At 47.3% G+C, this 20,216-nt stretch overlaps 1 protein-coding gene across 1 annotated transcript in view; it reads right to left on the minus strand.

Annotated features, from left to right (window-relative positions):
* Window positions 1-19,994, minus strand: part of LOC134943272 (carboxypeptidase O-like) — a 37,304-nt gene extending 17,310 nt beyond the window's left edge. The window contains exons 1-6 of the mRNA XM_063932212.1: window positions 19,921-19,994; window positions 18,723-18,837; window positions 13,842-13,885; window positions 6,914-7,028; window positions 3,004-3,105; window positions 1,351-1,455 (exon numbers count right to left, since the gene is read on the minus strand). Of these exons, the coding sequence (XP_063788282.1) occupies window positions 1,351-1,455; window positions 3,004-3,105; window positions 6,914-7,028; window positions 13,842-13,885; window positions 18,723-18,833 (477 nt within the window). The 5' untranslated portion in view covers window positions 18,834-18,837; window positions 19,921-19,994. The remainder of the gene's footprint in view (window positions 1-1,350; window positions 1,456-3,003; window positions 3,106-6,913; window positions 7,029-13,841; window positions 13,886-18,722; window positions 18,838-19,920) is intronic.
* Window positions 19,995-20,216: the final 222 nt, after the last annotated feature.

Raw genomic sequence — 20,216 nt, forward strand, 5'->3', positions numbered from 1 at the left:
TGCTGCTACGAACACTTACACAGACATGTGGGGGGACGTCACGCCTGCGTTGGCCAGACCACGCCCACAAAACAGCGTCGGAATGACGCCGTGCCTCCCCCTCCGGCCCAGCAACCGCCTCTGCCTGTACGCCATACGCTGGCGCTCTGCGGTGCCGGCGCATGCGCAGTACTGACCCGATCGCACCGCTGTGAACAACTGCAGTGTGCGATTGGGTCGGAATGACCCTCTGTATTCCTTACTGCATTGCGTGTTCTGTGTGGTTATACACAGCGTACACTCAGAGAGTGAATGCACGCAGTTGCGGCTGCGCAGACCAGCACGCACTTCAGTTACAGTAAGTATCAAACCTTGTAGGGCTACAAAGAGGGGGCGGTACAAAAGTAATGTGAGTGTCAGAGTGTTGCAGATATACAATAAATTCAATGGGCCTAATTCAGATGCGGTTTAAGGTGCGAGACGTGACGCAAAGTACGGCTGTCGGGTACGCCCATGTGCAGTCTCCAACGTCAGATGCAGATTGGCAGCAGACTGTCAGTGATTGACGGTCTGCTGCTGTTTGGGGCTCTGGGAGGGGTCAGTGACGGCCTCCGTTTCCCAAGATGGAGGCGTGTCGCCGCTGTTGTGGGGAGTGACGAGGCCAGGATCTCAGTCGGAAGACCGGCTCTTGGTAGGAGCTGCGGAGAACCCATGCATCGTTGCAGATGATCTGATGCTGCATCCCAGGATGCAGCTTGCATCAGTAATGCGGCAGGAGACGTGACGCAGCCGGCTACTTTACCATATTAGCGCTATCGCTGCTGCTTCCATGTAAGCGCCAGCAATAGCACCTCCAACCAGAGGCGTCACTTACATGTTTGACACCCAGTGCGGCTCCTGCTCAATAATAGGCGTGTCTTCGCGGGTGCCGTCAGAAGGGGCATGGCTTTGCGAGATGGGAGCGTGGTTGCGCTGCACATGGGCGTGGCTACGCTTCCCGACCCCCGTTTCCGTGACTAAGGGGGTGCGGGAGGTGCTGGCTGACCCTGGAGACTGCAGTGTCTGCTTCTTCACAGTGACAGAAGCCGGGCACTGCACCTAATGTTCCTGTCACTGAGCCGGAGCCGACACTTTGGTGACACCCCTCGGTGGGTGACACACCCGGGTGCGGGCCGCACCCCCTGCACCCCGGTTGTGACGCCACTGCCTCCAACCACATCTGAATCCGGCCCAATATCTGTCTATTGGCAATCAGTTCTATATTATATTATTACATGTTATGTCACCGCACTGCGTAAGGTTCTTGACGTGTCAGTGACAGACAATATCAGGGGAACACAACTGGAAACTCTAACAGTTACAATTACATACTTCTTTAATGAACCATTGACAAAATGCCACCGAAATCCATTCACGAGCATGAATTCCGCAGTCCATCCAAAAGATTTTCTTCTTTCTATCGGATGGCAGACCAATCTACAAACAGGGCGACATAATCAGGGTTCTACATCATATGGGAAGAAACAACAGTCCGGTCATCACTGTAAGAGCCGCTATTAAAGTGTCAGCCTTATAGTATGTTGTAGCTTGTGTAACTGTGTGTGCACTGCTAGCCAGGGTAACTCCTCCTGGTTACACAACGTTATACATTACTTGTATTATTACTGTATCACTTATATCACTACCAATATTATAAAAAAGATATCGGGGAACTAGAAAGAGTTCAAAGGCGAGCCACTAAATTGATTAAAGGGTTAGAGTCACTGGAGTACAAGGAAAGGCTTACTAGGTTACATATGTATACACTAGACAAGAGGCGACTAAGAGGAGACATTATTAATATCTTCAAATATGTAAAGGGGCATTACAAGGAGTTAGCAGGGGATTTGTTTAATAATAGGACACGTGGGCACTCGTTGAGGCTAGAGGAGAGAAAGTTCCGTACACAATGTAGGAAAGGGTTCTTCACGGTAAGGGCAAAAAAGATTTGGAACTCCCTGCCGAAACAGGTAATAATGGCAAACTCTGTAAATAAATGTAAAAAGAATTGGACAAAATTTCTAACTGGAAAATGTATCCAGGGCTATAGCTCATAACATAGTGACATTATGTATCTGGGATTGGTAAGAACCATAGTTGTCAATTGGTGCTAAACCCTTACTTCAGCATGTGCACAGCTTAACACAGAATTCAGGTTGAACCCGATGGGCACTTTGCCTCTTTTCAACCTCACTAACTATGTAACTACAGTATGTAATATTTATTTCAAATCTTATGTCTATGTTGCATTAGCTTTAGCTGGGGGACCCCATCAAGTGTCCCCCTTCCCTGGCTGTGGCAATACCACCCTCCTAGTAAGAGTCCAGTGCTGGTTGCTGGAAATACACAGCTCCAAAATGAAACAACACCATTCCTATCACCATCGGACAACACGATTCAGCACAACACGCTTCTTAGTAAATTAGCAATTTCTGTAGATAAGGGGCAATTTAGGAACGCAGCCCAAAACCATTTACAGTAAATTTCTCCCCAGTTGTCATTTAGGGGCTGATACTAAATTGGATGAAAGTCCAAACGCTGATGGTTCCTACAGATATCTGATGGTTTTATTACTGCACTTTGGGGCTGTTGCAGAGTTGAGTATACTGTAAGTCGGTGGTAAGTACTGCCACTTTGGGACTGATACCTGGGTTGGAAGCAAAGCTATACAAAATAACTTTGCCACTTGGTAAAACCATGTGCACTGCAGGTGGGGCAGATGTAACACGTGCAGAGAGAGTTAGATTTGGGTGGGTTATTTTGTTTCTGTGCAGGGTAAATACTGGCTGCTTTATTTTTATACTGCAATTTAGATTTCAGTTTGAACACACCCCACCCAAATCTAACTCTCTCTGCACATGTTACATCTGCCCCACCTGCAGTGCACATGGTGCTGCCCATTAGTGTGCTATTTGATTTGCTAATAAACCTGAATATCCCCCTAATGCAGTAACATGAAGACCATAAGGTATAAATGACACTCACTTTTAAATAGTACATTGGTCTTATCTCATAGGTCCGCCCCAGATAATGTAATGTTACGAGATCTTTGCGTGTGTCTTTTATTTGATCCATCCATTTGTATATCTGTAAAATGCAAGAAAATCCCTCATTTATTTATGTAATAATTGTCATAAGGTAATACAGAAATATTACACAGGCGGTGCTGCCTTGTATGTACAATTGTATGGCGTGTTACACTTCCTATGCACGTGGCCTGTGCTGGAGTTCTCGCTCCCTGTCTACAGACGTGTCCTTATCGATCTAGTGCTTTTGCGCTATATGGTTGCACGCCGCATGGAGTGACTCAGCTCCCGCGTCACAGAACGTTAGTCCCAGACTTTCATAATTTAGCATCATTTTAGCACCACATTGCGGGGGAGATGTACTAAGCCTTGCAGAGAGATAATGCAGAGAGAGATAAAGTACCAGCCAATCAGCTCATTACTCCCGTGTTACAGGCTGTGTTTAAAAAAAGACAGTTAGGAGCTGATTGGTTGGTAGTTTATTTCTCTCCACTTTATCACTCTATAGGGCTTACTACATTTGCCCCGCTGCATCTTTCTCGCATTGCAGCCGCACACAAACATGACTGTACTGAGGGGGTCATTCCGAGTTGTTCGCTCTGTATTTTTTTCTCGCAACGGAGCGATTAGTCGCTAATGCGCATGCGCAATGTCCGCAGTGCGACTGCGCCAAGTAAATTTGCTATGCAGTTAGGTATTTTACTCACGGCATTACGAGGTTTTTTCTTCGTTCTGGTGATCGTAATGTGATTGACAGGAAGTGGGTGTTTCTGGGCGGAAACTGGCCGTTTTATGGGAGTGTGTGAAAAAACGCTACCGTTTCTGGGAAAAACGCGGGAGTGGCTGGAGAAACGGAGGAGTGTCTGGGCGAACGCTGGGTGTGTTTATGACATCAAACCAGGAAAGACAAGCACTGAACTGATCGCAGATGCCGAGTAAGTCTGGAGCTACTCTGAAACTGCTAAGAAGTGTCTATACGCAATTCTGCTAATCTTTCGTTCGCAATTTTGATAAGCTAAGATTCACTCCCAGTAGGCGGCGGCTTAGCGTGTGCAAAGCTGCTAAAAGCAGCTAGCGAGCGAACAACTCGGAATGACCCCCTGAGTTCTTAGAATTTGCACTTGTTTTGCAATCGTGGCAGTGTAAAACTGCACAAAGTTACGTGGCTGGACGCATGGCGTGGCTCAATCACATTGGCCGCTGGTCTCTTGACTTCTTTTCTCAGATTAGCGTCCTTGTCACACTGTTATAACACCCACATTCACTAGTAGTGTGCATTAGCAGTACGGAACAGAAGAAACTTCAGGAAACAATGCTGAATGACGGGACGCATCATATTTTCCGTAGCGCGCCAAAGAGGTTATTTGGAGCAACTTCAGGATATGCAAGTGAGGACATCCAAACCTGTTAGTAAAAGGCTTCTTTACTTTTGGGGGTGATTCAGATCTGATTGCTGGACTGCGTTCAGATAGTCACTGCCTCCAGGGGGAATATAAATTTTCCGTGCAAGTGTGCGATGCTTTGTGTACGCAGAGCTGCAAAAATCCAGTGTCTGCAGTCTCTGCGCAGCCCAGGACTTGCTCCTACAGTGCGATGAGAACAGGCTGATCGGGGCTGGAGCTGACGTCACACACCCTCCCTGATAACACTTGGGAACGCCTGCGTTTTACCAGACACTCCCAATAAGCGGTCAGTTACCACCCACAAACGTCCTCTTCCTGTCAATCACCTTGCGAATGCCCGTGAGATTGGATTTTTCGCACCATACCGTCTCTGGTCGGCGATGCCCTTTGTTGTTGTCCGATGTGCATGCGCATTGCGGTGCATATGCATGCGCAGTTAGGACCTGATTGTCTGCTGTGCAAAAAACGCACAGCAGCGATCAGGAGTGAATCAGGCTCTTGGATTCTAAGAGACTCTGGGGGTCATTCCGAGTTGATCGCTCGCTGACGTTGTTCTCAGCGCAGCGATCAGGCTAAAAATCTGCATTTCTGCGCATGAGTATGCACCGCAATGTGCCCTCGCGACGTACGGGTACTAAGCCCGTTGAGGTTGTGCTCAGGTTCTAGCAAAGTTTTCAGTCGCACTGACGGTTGCAAGAAGATTGACAGGAAGGGGGCGTTTCTGGGTGTCAACTGACCGTTTTCAGGGAGTGTTTGTAAAAACTCAGATGTGTCTGAAAAAACGCAGGCGTGTCTGAAAAAACGCAGGTGTGGATGGGCGTTCGCTGGGCGGGTATATGACGTCAAATTCGGACATGAATAGGCTGAAGTGATCGCAAGCGCTGAGTAGGTTCAGAGCTACTCAGAAACTGCACAAACTGTTTTTGCAGAGCTCGGCTGCACATGCGTTCGCACTTCTGCTAAGCTAAAATACAAACCCCAGTGGGCGGCGGCATAGCGTTTGCACGGCTGCTAAAACTAGCCAGCGAGCGATCAACTCGGAATGACCCCCAATGTGCAAATTAAATTACGACAAGTATCCATCATGTTTTCTATGATTAAAGGTCATATTTATTAACGTTTATATGAATAAAATGATGTGAAAAAGGTGTTTTCTCACCTGATTCACGTTATTTTAGTATCACCTGAATGTGATAAAGGACTTTTGGAGCAATTTTAGTAAAAACTGCTCCAAATCCTTTAATTCACTTTTTTTTTTTTTTTAGTAACCGGATCGCGTTTCCCATACTTATCATAGCAAATGTGATCTGGCTGAATTGACTGAAAAGAAAATTGTGAAAAAAATTCTGCAGTGAGCCCTGTGACAATTGTGGCGTCATCACAGCGCTCACTGCAGATTCTGTACTTCTGCACAGCTTTCTCTGCACCTAGGTAGAGAAAGCTGTGCAGGGACCCGGCCAGTGTGATCAGCTAGTCTATGTTTGTCTGATGGACGCACAAGCTGATCACCCTCTTCGTCACAATGACCCTCTCCCCCCATGCCACAACCCCCACTTCACCGATGATCATATCACCTGCCGAGGGAGCGGTGATCGGTGCTCCGGTGCGTGCGGTCGGTCATCGGGTCTCCCTTCCGCTCCTGAGACCTCTGGTGCAGCTCACTTCACAGTACCAGATGTCACAGCAGCAGGGCGTTCCGATGACCGGCAGCCCTCCAGTAGCTACGACCCCCGATTGATTGGTGAATATGGTTAGCAGCACGGGGGAAGGGGTGGGGGGGACGTTGTCATTTAAATGGGGAGGGGGTGTTGGCTGCGATCCAACCAAAATAATTACAATGATGATGATGAGGGCGCATGCACAGGGCCCGTCCTATGCATGCGCCTGCATTTACTGCGGGCGCCCCGCAGTATTTGCAAACGCCTCTGCCTGAGGCGGAGATGAAGCGTTACAGGGCAGCGGCTTCCAAACAGGGGGCGTGGCGGCAGCGTTATCAGGGCAACTACATGATGCTCCAATCAAGAAGACAGTGGGGAGCCTCCTGCCGTCGCAGCCAGGCTGCGCCGGCAGGAGGCTTCCCTAATTTCTGCGACCGCGCACTAATTAGTGCGGGTCGCAGATGGGGGAACGGTTAGCATCCTGGGCGGCCTTGCCCTGCGATGGGCAGCCCACAGCATGCAAGACAAAGGATTGCCAATTCTGCTAAAAAGCAGAATTTGCAATCCTTACTGAAAAGGATCCATAATCGGGAACCCTGATTTGGCTGCAGAGGGACATTGCAGGGACAGAGCTTTCTTGCAAGATCTGTCCCTGCATGCAATATTGATACATCTGATTTATTTGATATATTTGAGCTTACTGTGATGTTGTTTGCCTTATCAATGCATGAGACACAACTGTGCAGAAGCTCTTACAATCCATATATCTGGTGACCCTCATTTAGCAAGAAGTTCATGCATTCCTCACCTCATCCATTGAGTGATACTTTGTGTAATCATAGGAAGACAACGATTTCTGTCGGCTTCTTCCTTCATCGACAGGGTTTTCATCTATTAGTTTCTGTACATCATTTATCATCACCCTAGAAATGAGCATAAAGAATAAACCATGATGAAAATAAAACCAGTGTCATAGAATATTTCCTGTATACTTTATGTTATTGGTGTACTGATACTATTAGAGATGAGCAGTCCGGATTCCTTCATATCCAGACCTCTCCGAACAGTGGGGATCCGAGCCCACGGCTCGGGTGTTCCCGCCAGACTCAGATCCCACGTTGAGGGCGAATGTCATCCTCCCGGTGTTGCATTCTTGCGAGACATGGATACTATATAAGGCGCCATGGCCGGGACCATTTCACACTAACGCACGCTGCTGAAAGCTGCGCTGTAGTGGCTGTAATGAGACTCCGGACTCACAAGTGGCTGTGCTGTGACTGTGTATGGGGGGCACGCTGCTGTATGCTGTGCTATATTCTGCTATATTGGCTGTAATGAGACTCCGGACTCACAAGTGGCTGTGCTGTGACTGTGTATGAGGGGCACGCTGCTGTATGCTGTGCTATATTCTGCTATATTGGCTGTAATGAGACTCCGGACTCATTACGCTGTGCTGTGACTGTGTATGGGGGGCACGCTGCTGTATGCTGTGCTATATTCTGCTATATTGGCTGTAATGAGACTCCGGACTCACAAGTGGCTGTGCTGTGACTGTGTATGGGGGGCACGCTGCTGTATGCTGTGCTATATTCTGCTATATTGGCTGTAATGAGACTCCGGACTCACAAGTGGCTGTGCTGTGACTGTGTATAGGGGCACACTGCTGTATGCTGCGATACACTCTGCTGTATTGGCTGTAATGAGACTCTGGATTTACAAGTGGCTGTGCTGTGACTGTGTATGGGGGGCACGCTGCTGTATGCTGTGCTATATTCTGCTGTATTGGCTGTAATGAGACTCCGGACACACAAGTGGCTCTGCTGTGACTGTGTATAGGGGGCTCGCTGCTGAAAGCTGGGCTGTACTCTGCTGTAGTGGCTGTAATGAGACTCTGGATTTACAAGTGGCTGTGCTGCGACTGTGTATAGGGGGCACGCTGCTGAAAGCTGTGCTGTACTCTGCTGTAGTGGCTGTAATGAGACTTGGGACTTACAAGTGGCTGCGCTGCGACTGTATATAGGGGGTGTGCTACTAAAAGATGAGCTGTACTCTGCTGTAGTGGCTGTAATGAGACTCCAGGATGCACAAGTGGCTGTGCTGTGTGTATCGGGGCACGCTGCATGCTGCTGTATGCTGTGCCGTACTCTGCTGTAAATTGTAATGGTTGGTGAGCTTTATCCTAGTGCACTTTGTTGACATGCATCCAAAAGCCCAGTGATTCACGCAATTTGAACCGAGATGCGAGTTCAAAAAAGAAAAGAAAATATATAGATCTATTGTTTGTACTGTTCTGTGTACTGTACCCCAGTACGGTGTGGCAATGTTTCATAGATGTGCTATAAACCGCTGTGTATTTGTGCCGCTGCTCTGTTGCTTAGTAACCAGCCAGCTCGTGCAGGCTTTAGACAATATTGGTGTAAACAATATTGTGAGCAGTGAGGTGGTCAAAATTGACTGGAGATGACTGGAAATTAATGCTATTGAAGTTAATAATACTGTAGAACCCCCCAAAAAAAGCCCAAATTATATTATTTTAGCTTTTTTTTTTTAAATGTAAAAAAAAAAAATCCAAATCCAAAACCAGTGTATCCCTGGCTATCGGTGCTGTTTCTACGTCTGACGACGGCCTCTGTGGTTGCAGCCGTGTGTTTGGGAATACTGCCGCTTCCAATGACATGCCGCAACATCTCCAAAGCATGCCCATGGGATGGACAATTTTTGCAGTCAGTTATAGCATCCACCCAGTTACCAACCAGAATGTGCAGCACTTTCCTGAACAATTGTGACCCCATCTGTCACAATTGAAATAGCCCCTTTCTGCATGCACTTTGTGTAACACAGGGGGGTAAATTTACTAAGATGGGAGTTCTATTTAGGATGGGATGTTGCCCATAGCAACCAATCAGATTCCAGGTACTATCTTCTAGAAGATGCTAGATAAATGAACAGTAGAATCTGATTGGTTGCTATGGGCAAAATCTCATCTTAAATAGAACTCCCATCTTAGTAAATTTACCCCAGAGTGGTTAGGTGTTGCCGGCTGTCAGGGTCCCGGAGGTCAGCATACCAACCTCATTGTCCTGGCTGCCAGGATGCTGGCGGTCAAGGTAAGTGCAACAAATCCTTGTAGGCTCACTGCGCTCGCAATGCAGCGGGCTTGGTGGCTTACTGCACTTGCCTTAAGTTCTGTCTCCACTCTATGGGTGTCTTGGACACCCACGAGTGGGAATAGACCCAGTGTGTCGGCATTCCTTCCGTCGGCATTGCCAGTGGTCGGGATTTCAACATCAGTATCCAGACCACCGAGATCCTGACCGCCGGTAATGTAACCACATCCTCATCAGAGGCCTTATTCAGCTTCAGCTGCAGTTTTGATAAATTGGCACAGGCTGTCCAACATGTAAATGGCTGCCAGCAATGCGATCACAATTCAATTGTGATCGTATCGCTGTCCCCGCAAAATAAGGGATGCCCCCTGTCTGCGCAGCCTAGCTGTGATGGCAGGTGCAGAGATGCTGTGTTTCCTGTCGCAGAAGCAGCGTGTGATGTCACGCGGATGCCCCAAAACTGGCCCATACCCACCACTATTTTTGCTGCACCATCCCTGCAACACTGCGTCGCTGCCCCCAACCGCCCCGTGAATGCCTCTGCCTGTCAGTCAGGCTGAGACGTTCGCATTACTGAGATGCGATCTGCCTGCGTGCGCACTGGGCAGACAGGCGGGACAATGCGATCACACCGCAGCAGCAACTGCTGCTTAATGAGGACCGAGGTCCAAAGAGAGGAATATTCAGCAATACAGTATGTGACAGAAAAGCTGCACTAAAGCATCCACAAGGTCACGTGGTGACACAGATTAGTCAGACCCTTTAAGCTTAGTGTTGAGTACAGTGTTAGATGGTTTATGCATGGTAAACTGTTGCATCATCCAAGGCCATAACTAGGTGTGTGCCAGTGGTGCCTTGCACACAGCGCAACTGCACTGTGGGTGCACCATCTGATGCACGGCCACTGTCCGCTCTCTTACTGCCTCCTGCTGCCCGCAGCTGCAGTGTTGCCCTGCACGCACGGTGGTTTTGAGTACCCAGAAAGCCCCGCTGACAGACCAAATAATTTTTTAATGTAAAGGAGCCGGAGCCGCTATTTAAGCCCCGCCCCCTGTGGAATTTGGCTTCATCCCCTTCAAAGACCTCCGAATAGCAGGTTATGCACTTGTGCTGTGTGTCTTGGCACTTGGCAGATGCTGTAACCTCCGACTGCCACAGTCCCTCCACTGGCTGCTGTACCCTATTACTACACCCAATTGCCTGGTCTTCTTCCTGAAGGCACTTGTTAGTGATATTTTTCCAATAATACTTATATATGCCGTAATGTGTAAAAGGGGACTCGACCTGCCATACTGTGCAAAAGGGGACTCGACCTGCCATAATGTGTAAAAGGGGAATCTACCTGCCATAATGTGTAAAAGGGGAATCTACCTGCCATAATGTGTAAAAGGGGACTCGACCTGCCGTAATGTGTAAAAGGGGAATCTACCTGCTGTAATGTGTGAAAGGGGACTCGACCTGCCGTAATGTGTAAAAGGGGAATCTACGTGCTGTAATGTGTAAAAGGGGACTCGACCTGCCGTAATGTGTAAAAGGGGAATCTACCTGCCATAATGTGTAAAAGGGGAATCTACCTGCCTTAATGTGTAAAAGGGGACTCGACCAGCCGTAATGTGTAAAAGGGAAATCTACCTGCCGTAATGTGTAAAAGGGGAATCTACCTGCTGTAATGTGTAAAAGGGGACTCGACCTGCCGTAATGTGTAAAAGGGGAATCTACCTGCTGTAATGTGTAAAAGGGGAATCTACCTGCCGTAATGTGTAAAAGGGGAATCTACCTGCCATAATGTGTAAAAGGGGAATCTACCTGCCGTAATGTGTAAAAGGGGAATCTACCTGCCGTAATGTGTAAAAGGGGAATCTACCTGCCGTAATGTGTAAAAGGGGAATCTACCTACCGTAATGTGTAAAAGGGAGCTCTGCCTGACAAAATGTGTGAAAGGGACCTCTGCCTGCCGTAATGTGTAAAAGGGGACTCGACCAGCTATAATGTGTAAAAGGGGAATCTACCTGCCATAATGTGTAATAGGGGAATCTACCTGCCGTAATGTGTAAAAGGGGAATCTACCTGCCATAATGTGTAAAAGGGGAATCTACCTGCCGTAATGTGTAAAAGGGAGCTCTGCCTGCCATAATGTGTGAAAGGGAACTCTGCCTGCCGTAATGTGTAAAAGGGGACTCGACCAGCCGTAATGTGTAAAAGGGAATCTACCTGCCGTAATGTGTAAAAGGGGAATCTACCTGTCGTACTGTGTAAAAGGGGACTCTGCCTGCCGTAATGTGTGAAAGGGGACTCTGCCTGCTGTAATGTGTGAAAGGGAACTCTGCCTGCTGTAATGTGTGAAAGGGAACTCTGCCTGCCGTAATGTGTAAAAGGTGACTCTGCCTGCCGTAATGTGTAAAAGGGGACTCTGGCTGCCGTAATGTGTAAAAGGGGAATCTACCTGCTGTAATGTGTAAAAGGGTGCTCTACCTATCGTAATGTGTAAAATGGGAATCTACCTGCCGTAATGTGTAAAAGGGGACTCTAAAAAATATATATTTATATCCGGTACCAGACTAGTTTTATAATATTTTTCTACATTCAATATTTAACAGAAAACCAGTCACTTTTTATCCGATACAAATCCTATATTTATGAGGCTGGAAGTGCTCCTGGAATCATGAAGAAATTTCACATATACAGGGTTTTTGGGGACTAGCCCTGGAGAAGATTCCTTTTTGGAGAACTCTATTATTGTGTATATACTATTTATAGATATATGCTGTACCTAGCTGTGCGCTAACCGTGATCGGAGGTTCGGGGAGCTGTACCCAGAAGTGCACATAACCGCGATTGGCGGTCTGATATCTAATACTATTTTCTCCCTCCCCTTCTTCCTTCACAGGTGTCTTCCCGGTCCCCGCGGCGTATCTGGACCTTGCAATGCCTTTGGTAACAGGGTCCACCTAACACCGAATACGGGGATCCGGAGGGACACTTTTCCATTAGCATGGCATCCGCTCCAACTCTCACCCAACGCCCGCTCCACGGATGACGATGGAAAGCAGATGGGGGTGATTGCGACTCAGGCTGTACTCCTATGGTGCATATGATGTTGATATGTTTTTATGAGGTCAAATTCTGAGGTTACAACTCAGTGGTATATTATCAACGCATATAATAAAACAGCCGCAGGGAGAGGCTTTATTCCCTTCTATTTATCCAAGGACGCATTGTTTGTATTGCTGTGACAATCAATATTGAGTTTATAATAGTGAATGATGGGAGGAAACTCCATATGGCTGTAGCCTTGATGTATAGAATTGGAATTATTACATGTACCAATATGATTGTATAAAAGAATCCCATAGCTTGCAACATAGATACAGCCACATTGTCACAGTGTCACAGTGTTGATATAGTAATTATAAATATAACCACATATCATTCAAAGTATCAACACAGGAACCTTAAACCTGCTACTTTATGAGACTATGGGGGTCATTCCGAGTTGATCGCTCGCTAGCTACTTTTTGCAGCGCTGCAATCAGATAGTTGCTGCCCACCGGGGAGTGTAATTTAGCTGTGCAAGTGTGTGAACGCGTGTGTAGCCGAGCTGTACAAAAAAGTTTTGTGCAGTTTCTGAGTTGCCCAGAACCTACTCAGCCGCTGCGATCACTTCAGCCTGTCCGGGCCCAGAATTTATGTCAGACATAAAACACACGCTTGGACACGCCTGTGTTTTTCCAACCACTCCCAGAAAACGGTCAGTTGCCACCCACAAAGGCCTCTATTCCATTCAATCTCCTTGCGATCGGCTGTGCGAATGGATTGTTCGTTAAATCCATCGCCCAGCACGATCCTCTTTGTACCCGTACGACTCGCATGCGCACGGCGGTGCATACGCATGCGCAGTTCTGACCTGATCACAGCGCGGCGATAAAACCTAGCGTGTGATCAGGTTGGAATGAGGCCCTATGGGAGGGAGATGTTTTTCCTCCTATTTGTCTGAAGATGCATTGTATTGTATTGCTGTGACAAATAATATTGTATTTATAATAGATTGACGGAAAAGACTTTACATGGCTACAGCCTTGATGTAAAGAATTGGAATTACTGCATGTATTCATATTATTTAACCAGAGAAGGACATTTATAACTTGCAAATTTTTGAGGTCATGAGCTAAAAATGATTGTGCATATGACTATTATGATTACATGGTAGAGCCGCATTGCCGGGATTAGAAATTAATTATTAATGTCAATCCTTCCATGAATTTACCTTCCGTACTGTGTAAAAGGGCACTCTACCTGCCATAATGTGTAAAAGGGGATTCTACCTGCCGTAATGTGTACAAGGGTGCTCTACCTGCTGTAATGTGTAAAATGGCGCTCTACCTGGCGTAATGTTTGTGAGTGGTGCTACTTAGCGGCATCATTTGAATAATGAAGACTACTGTGCAGCGTAATATGAATTGGTATTAATTTGTGGCCACGCCTCTTCCCCATAAAGCCATGTCCCTATATGTTTGTCACACGGGGGGGGGGGTAGCTGATGCTGTTTCTTGCACACAGCACTAAAATATCTAGGTACGGCAGTGGCATCTACCATATTGGGCAGCAGCACATGTTATTCCATAGACTTACTTTACTGGAATATCCTTTTGAAGAAAGTTTTGTTTCAGATCACGCTGCAATGTAAAAAAAACATAATAATATACAGTGTTATCAATAGGGAAACATTTTGCAAATACATCATGCTTTACATCATGCTATATGGAAATGTATTATAGTATTATTAGTTACCAGCCCATCAAAATGACGGAACAACATAACAATAAGGTTCTGCACCAACGGTTGTGCGTGCACAAATGGAGCAACACTTGAATTGCTCCGTCGGGCGCCATCTAGAGGCTGCAGGCGTGCAAAACACTTGAATTCACCCCGCAGAGGTGAGGAGCAACATTAGCCTTTTTTTAATATAGGATAGTGGTGCACTGTAAAATGTTCCCGTTTTCCATGACAGCGAATCAGATGCTTGCTTTTGTTTCCTGAGCGGTGCAGGAAAGTCACATGAGTGCGATTGCTACGGGTTTCATTCGCTCTCACTATGCACCAGTTTCCCTAAATGATCCCTATGTTTTCACTCCTAAAAATATATTCCAGAACAGGCAAAAACAGATGCAGATCCCCCTCCCTCCCCCGACCAGGCCGGCAGCTCAAATCATCACCAGAATAGCAGCAGTATAAAATATGACTTTACTATAGCTGTGGCCACATCATGCAGCATATGGGACGGAGCGGAGCTGCTGCACGTGCCCAGTGGCAGCAACGTCTCCTGATAAGGAATATATTTGCTGGGCATATTCATAGCAGGAGTGCAATCCTTTGATTTACTAAGTCCAAATACGACAATAGACTACAATAGAAGGTAACTATGGATCTTATTTTAAGTGGAAGAATAGAAACACTGCAACGGCAAAACTGCCCCCCCCCCCCAAATAATCGCAAATCGCAATGCTGATTTTCTAGCATTCTGGTTTAGCTCTTGCATTTGACATTTGGAGATTCCTACAACATCTAGGTCACTCTTTGTGTCTCAACTCTCAAAGGTCTTTTCTCATTACAACAACAGCCCTAAACCATACCAGACGTCCAGTGGCTGCACAGAAACACCAGTCACCAGTGGCTGCTTCATCATTGGATGATTATAATGCAGCCGCCATGAAGTAGAGTAGCCATGCATACTGTACACCCCCACCAGCAGCTACAGGTGCTACTATATTATATGACGTATCAAGTTCCCCACAACGCCGAGGTTATAAACTCATTTAACCAGCGTCATGTTTACTTACTGTTTCCTATGATTGTATGTCATTCGGTTTAAGATCCCCTCCATTACAGTGCTGTGTAATATGTACAGTGCTGTGTAATATGTGCATTGCTGTGTAATATGTGCAGTGCTGTGTAATAAGTCAGTGCATTAGAAAAAAAGTAAAACAAGAATGTCCTGTGTTTTACATTGCCCCCTGGTTAACTTCACCGTGTTCTCACTATAGTCTGCCTTGAGAATGATCATAGAGTGATTATAGCACAGCCCCCTCCTCATCCATAGAGTGGTTATAGCACAGCCCCCTCCTCATCCATAGAGAGGTTATAGCACAGCCCCCTCCTCATCCATAGAGTGGTTATAGCACAGCCCCCTCCTCATCCATAGAGTGGTTATAGCACAGCCCCCTCCTCATCCATAGAGTGGTTATAGCACAGCCCCTCTCCTCACCTCATCCATAGAGTGGTTATAGCACAGCCCCCCTCCTCATCTCATCCATAGAGTGGTTATAGCACAGCCCCCTCCTCACCTCATCCATAGAGTGGTTATAGCACAGCCCTTCTCCTGACCTCATTCATAGAGTGGTTATAGCACAGCCCCCTCCTCACCTCATCCATAGAGTGGTTATAGCACAGCCCCCTCCTCACCTCATCCATAGAGTGGTTATGGCACAGCCCCCTCCTCATCTCATCCATAGAGTGGTTATAGCACAGCACCCCTCCTCACCTCATCCATAGAGTGGTTACGGCACAGCCCCCTCTTCATCTCATCCATAGAGTGGTTATAGCACAGCCCCCCTCCTCACCTCATCCATAGAGTGGTTATAGCACAGCCCCCTCCTCACCTCATCCATAGAGTGGTTATAGCACAGCCCCCTCCTCATCTCATCCATAGAGTGATTATAGCACAGCGCCCTCCTCACCTCATCCATAGAGTGGTTATAGCACAGCCCCCTCCTCACCTCATCCATAGAGTGGCTATAGCACAGCCCCCTCCTAATCTCATCCGTAGAGTGGTTATAGCACAGCCCCCTCCTCATCTCATCCATAGAGTGATTAAAGCACAGCCCCCTCCTCACCTCATCCATAGAGTGGTTATAGCACAGTCCCCCTCCTCATCTCATCCATAGAGTGATTACAGCACAGCCCCCCTCCTCACCTCATCCATAGATTGATTATAGCACCCCCCCCCCCTCTTCACCTCATCCATAGAGTGATTATAGCACAGCCCCCCTCCTCACCTCATTCATAGAGTGGTTATGACACAGACCCCTCCTCATCTCATCCATAGAGTGGTTATAGCACAGCACCCCTCCTCACCTCATCCATAGAGTGGTTACGGCACAGCCCCCTCCTCATCTCATCTATAGAGTGGTTACAGCACAGCCCCCCTCCTCACCTCATCCATAGAGTGGTTATAGCACAGCCCACTCCTCACCTCATCCATAGAGTGGTTATGGCACAGCCCCCTACTCATCTCATCCATAGAGTGGTTATAGCACAGCACCCCTCCTCACCTCATCCATAGAGTGGTTATGGCACAGCCCCCTCCTCACCTCACCCATAGAGTGTTTATAGCACAGCCCCCCTCCTCACCTCATCCATAGAGTGGTTATAGCACAGTCCCCCTCCTCACCTCATCCATAAAGTGGTTATAGCACAGCACCCCTCCTCACCTTATCCATAGAGTGGTTATAGCACAGCCCCACTCCTCACCTCATCCATAAAGTGGTTATAGCACAGCCCCCTCCTCACCTCATCCATAGAGTGGTTATAGCACAGCCCCCCTCCTCACCTCATCCATAGAGTGGTTATAGCACAGCCCTTCTCCTCATCTCATCCATAGAGTGGTTATAGCACAGCCCCCTCCTCACCTCATCCATAGAGTGATTATAACACAGCCCCCTACTCATCTCATCCATAGAGTGGTTATAGCACAGTCCCCCTCCTCACCTCATCCATAAAGTGGTTATAGCACAGCACCCCTCCTCACCTTATCCATAGAGTGGTTATAGCACAGCCCCACTCCTCACCTCATCCATAAAGTGGTTATAGCACAGCCCCCTCCTCACCTCATCCATAGAGTGGTTATAGCACAGCCCCCCTCCTCACCTCATCCATAGAGTGGTTATAGCACAGCCCCCTCCTCACCTCATCCATAGAGTGGTTATAGCACAGTCCCCTCCTCACCTCATCCATAGAGTGATTAAAGCCCAGCCCCCCTCCTCACCTCATCCATAGAGTGGTTACGACACAGCCCCCTCCTCATCTCATCCATAGAGTGGTTATAGCACAGCCCCCTCCTCACCTCATCCATAGAGTGGTTATAGCACAGTCCCCTCCTCACCTCATCCATAGAGTGATTATAGCACAGCCCCCTCCTCACCTCATCCATAGAGTGGTTATAGCACATCCCCCCTCCTCACCTCATCCATAGAGTGATTATAGCACAGCCCCCCTCCTCACCTCATCCATAGAGTGATTATAGCACAGCCCCCCTCCTCATCTCATCCATAGAGTGATTATAGCACAGTCCCCTCCTCACCTCATCCATAGAGTGATTATAGCACAGCCCCCCTCCTCACCTTATCCATAGAGTGGTTATAGCACAGCCCCCTCCTCACCTCATCCATAGAGTGGTTATAGCACAGCCCCCCTCCTCACCTCATCCATAGAGTGGTTATAGCACAGCCCCCTCCTCATCTCATCCATAGAGTGGTTATAGCACAGTCCCCCTCCTCACCTCATCCATAGAGTGGTTATAACACAGCACCCCTCCTCACCTCATCCATAGAGTGGTTATAACACAGCACCCCTCCTCACCTCATCCATAGAGTGGTTATAGCACAGCCCCCCTTCTCACCTCATCCATGGAGTGATTATAGCACAGCCCCCTCCTCACCTCATCCATAGAGTGGTTATAACACAGCACCCCTCCTCACCTCATCCATGGAGTGGTTATAGCACATCCCCCCTCCTCACCTCATCCATGGTAGTGATTATAGCACAGTCCCCATCCTCACCTCATCCATAGAGTGGTTATAGCACAGCCCCCTCCTCACCTCATCCATGGTAGCGATTATAGCACAGTCCCCATCCTCACCTCATCCATAGAGTGGTTATAGCACAGCCCCTTCCTCACCTCATCCATAGAGTGGTTATAACACAGCCCCCTCCTCACCTCATCCATAGAGTGGTTATAGCACAGTCCCCCTCCTCACCTCATCCATAGAGTGGTTATAGCACAGTCCCCCTCCTCACCTCATCCATAGAGTGATTATAGCACAGTCCCTCTCCTCACCTCATCCATAGAGTGGTTATAGCACAGCCCCCTCCTCACCTCATCCATAGAGTGGTTATAGCACAGCCCCCTCCTCACCTCATCCATACAGTGGTTATAGCACAGTCCCCTCCTCACCTCATCCATAGAGTGGTTATAGCACAGTCCCCTCCTCACCTCATCCATAGAGTGGTTATAGCACAGTCCCCCTCCTCACCTCATCCATAGAGTGGTTATAGCACAGTCCCCCTCCTCACCTCATCCATAGAGTGGTTATAGCACAGCCCCCTCCTCACCTCATCCATAGAGTGGTTATAGCACAGCCCCCCTCCTCACCTCATCCATCGAGTGATTATAGCACCCCCCCTCCCCCCCTCACCTCATCCATAGAGTGGTTATAGCACAGTCCCCCTCCTCACCTCTTTAATTGAGTGGTGCTTTGTGTAATCAGAGGAAGACAACGATTTCTGATGGCTTTTTCCTTCATAGAAACGGTTTTCATCTATCAGTTTCTGTACATCATTTATCATCACCCTAGAAATGAACATAACAAATAAAACATGATGAAAATAAACCCAGTGTCATAGAATATTTCCTGTATACTACATATTATTGGTGTCCTGTTATTATAAACATGTTACCAATGAACATTCAGTTAGCATCGATGTCAGGGGAACAAATGTGGAAATGTACAGCAAGTTTAGGCTTGTTACCCGCTGCAGTTTGGAACAATAGTCACTACAGGGTAAATTATACAAAAGATCCATCAAGATTTACTAAAGATCGGTACTGCAGGAATCCAAACTCATGGGGATTGCCATGGATTCACAGAGGGTTCAAAATACAACATTTACTAAAAGTCGGTCTGGGCTCCTTAAATAGCCATCAATCTTCAGCGTTTTTGAAACCCCTATCCTTCTGCAAACCCCATGCGATGTAAAGAGACTGCACTGGTCTGTAGATTTCCTGTAGGCTTAAAGAGTAGTCCAGTAGGTCAAGACCTTGAGAAAGACTTAGCATAGAAAGAGTTTTTCTGGCCATACTAAATTATTGGGGGGTTTACTCGTTGGAGTCAAGTCGTGGTTTGGAATTCTAACTGTTGTCTGCATGTTTGTATGCATTTTATCCCGGAACGCCAGGAGGCTCGGGTGCCAGAGGATACTGCCACTTCTGGATCTCTAAGTGTTGGCATGTATCACCACCACCGGAGCAGTTTCTCCGTCTGACTACAGCCTATGCATGTTTGGGAACACCGCCGCTTCCACTGACAAGCCTGTGACATTTCAAAAGCACGCCCCATGAGACAGACAATTTTTGCATTCAGTTATAGCAACCACCCAGTCACCAACCAGAATACTCATCACTTTCCTGAACAATTGTGACACCATCTTTCTGCATACACTCCGTGTAACCATAAGGTCCAAAGAGTGGATGATACAGCAATACAGTATGTGACAGAAAAGCTGCACTAAAGCATCCACCAGGTCACACAGTGACATCAGATTAGTCAGACCCTTTATGCTCAGTGCTCGGTATAGTGTTAGATGGTTTCTGTATGGTAAACTATTGCGTCATCTACCGTATTGGGCAGCAGCACATGCTGTTCCATAGACTTACTTTACTAGAATATCTTTTTGAAGAAATATTCGTTTCAATTTCGGCAAAAGGTAAGAAGGCACCTGTACATGCACCTCTCTACCCGGGGTGACGTTCTCTACATCGCTTGGTTTCCATAGATCCAGCTGCAATGGAAAATAACGTCATGTACAGTATTACTAATGAGGAAACATTGTTGCAAACACATCATGCTATACATCATGCTATACATCATGCTATACATCGTGCTATACATCGTGCTATACATCGTGCTATACATCGTGCTATACATCGTGCTATACATTGTGCTATACATC

This window comes from Pseudophryne corroboree, chromosome 7 (genome assembly GCF_028390025.1).
Source record: "Pseudophryne corroboree isolate aPseCor3 chromosome 7, aPseCor3.hap2, whole genome shotgun sequence".
In the NCBI taxonomy this organism is placed as follows: Eukaryota; Metazoa; Chordata; class Amphibia; order Anura; family Myobatrachidae; genus Pseudophryne; species Pseudophryne corroboree.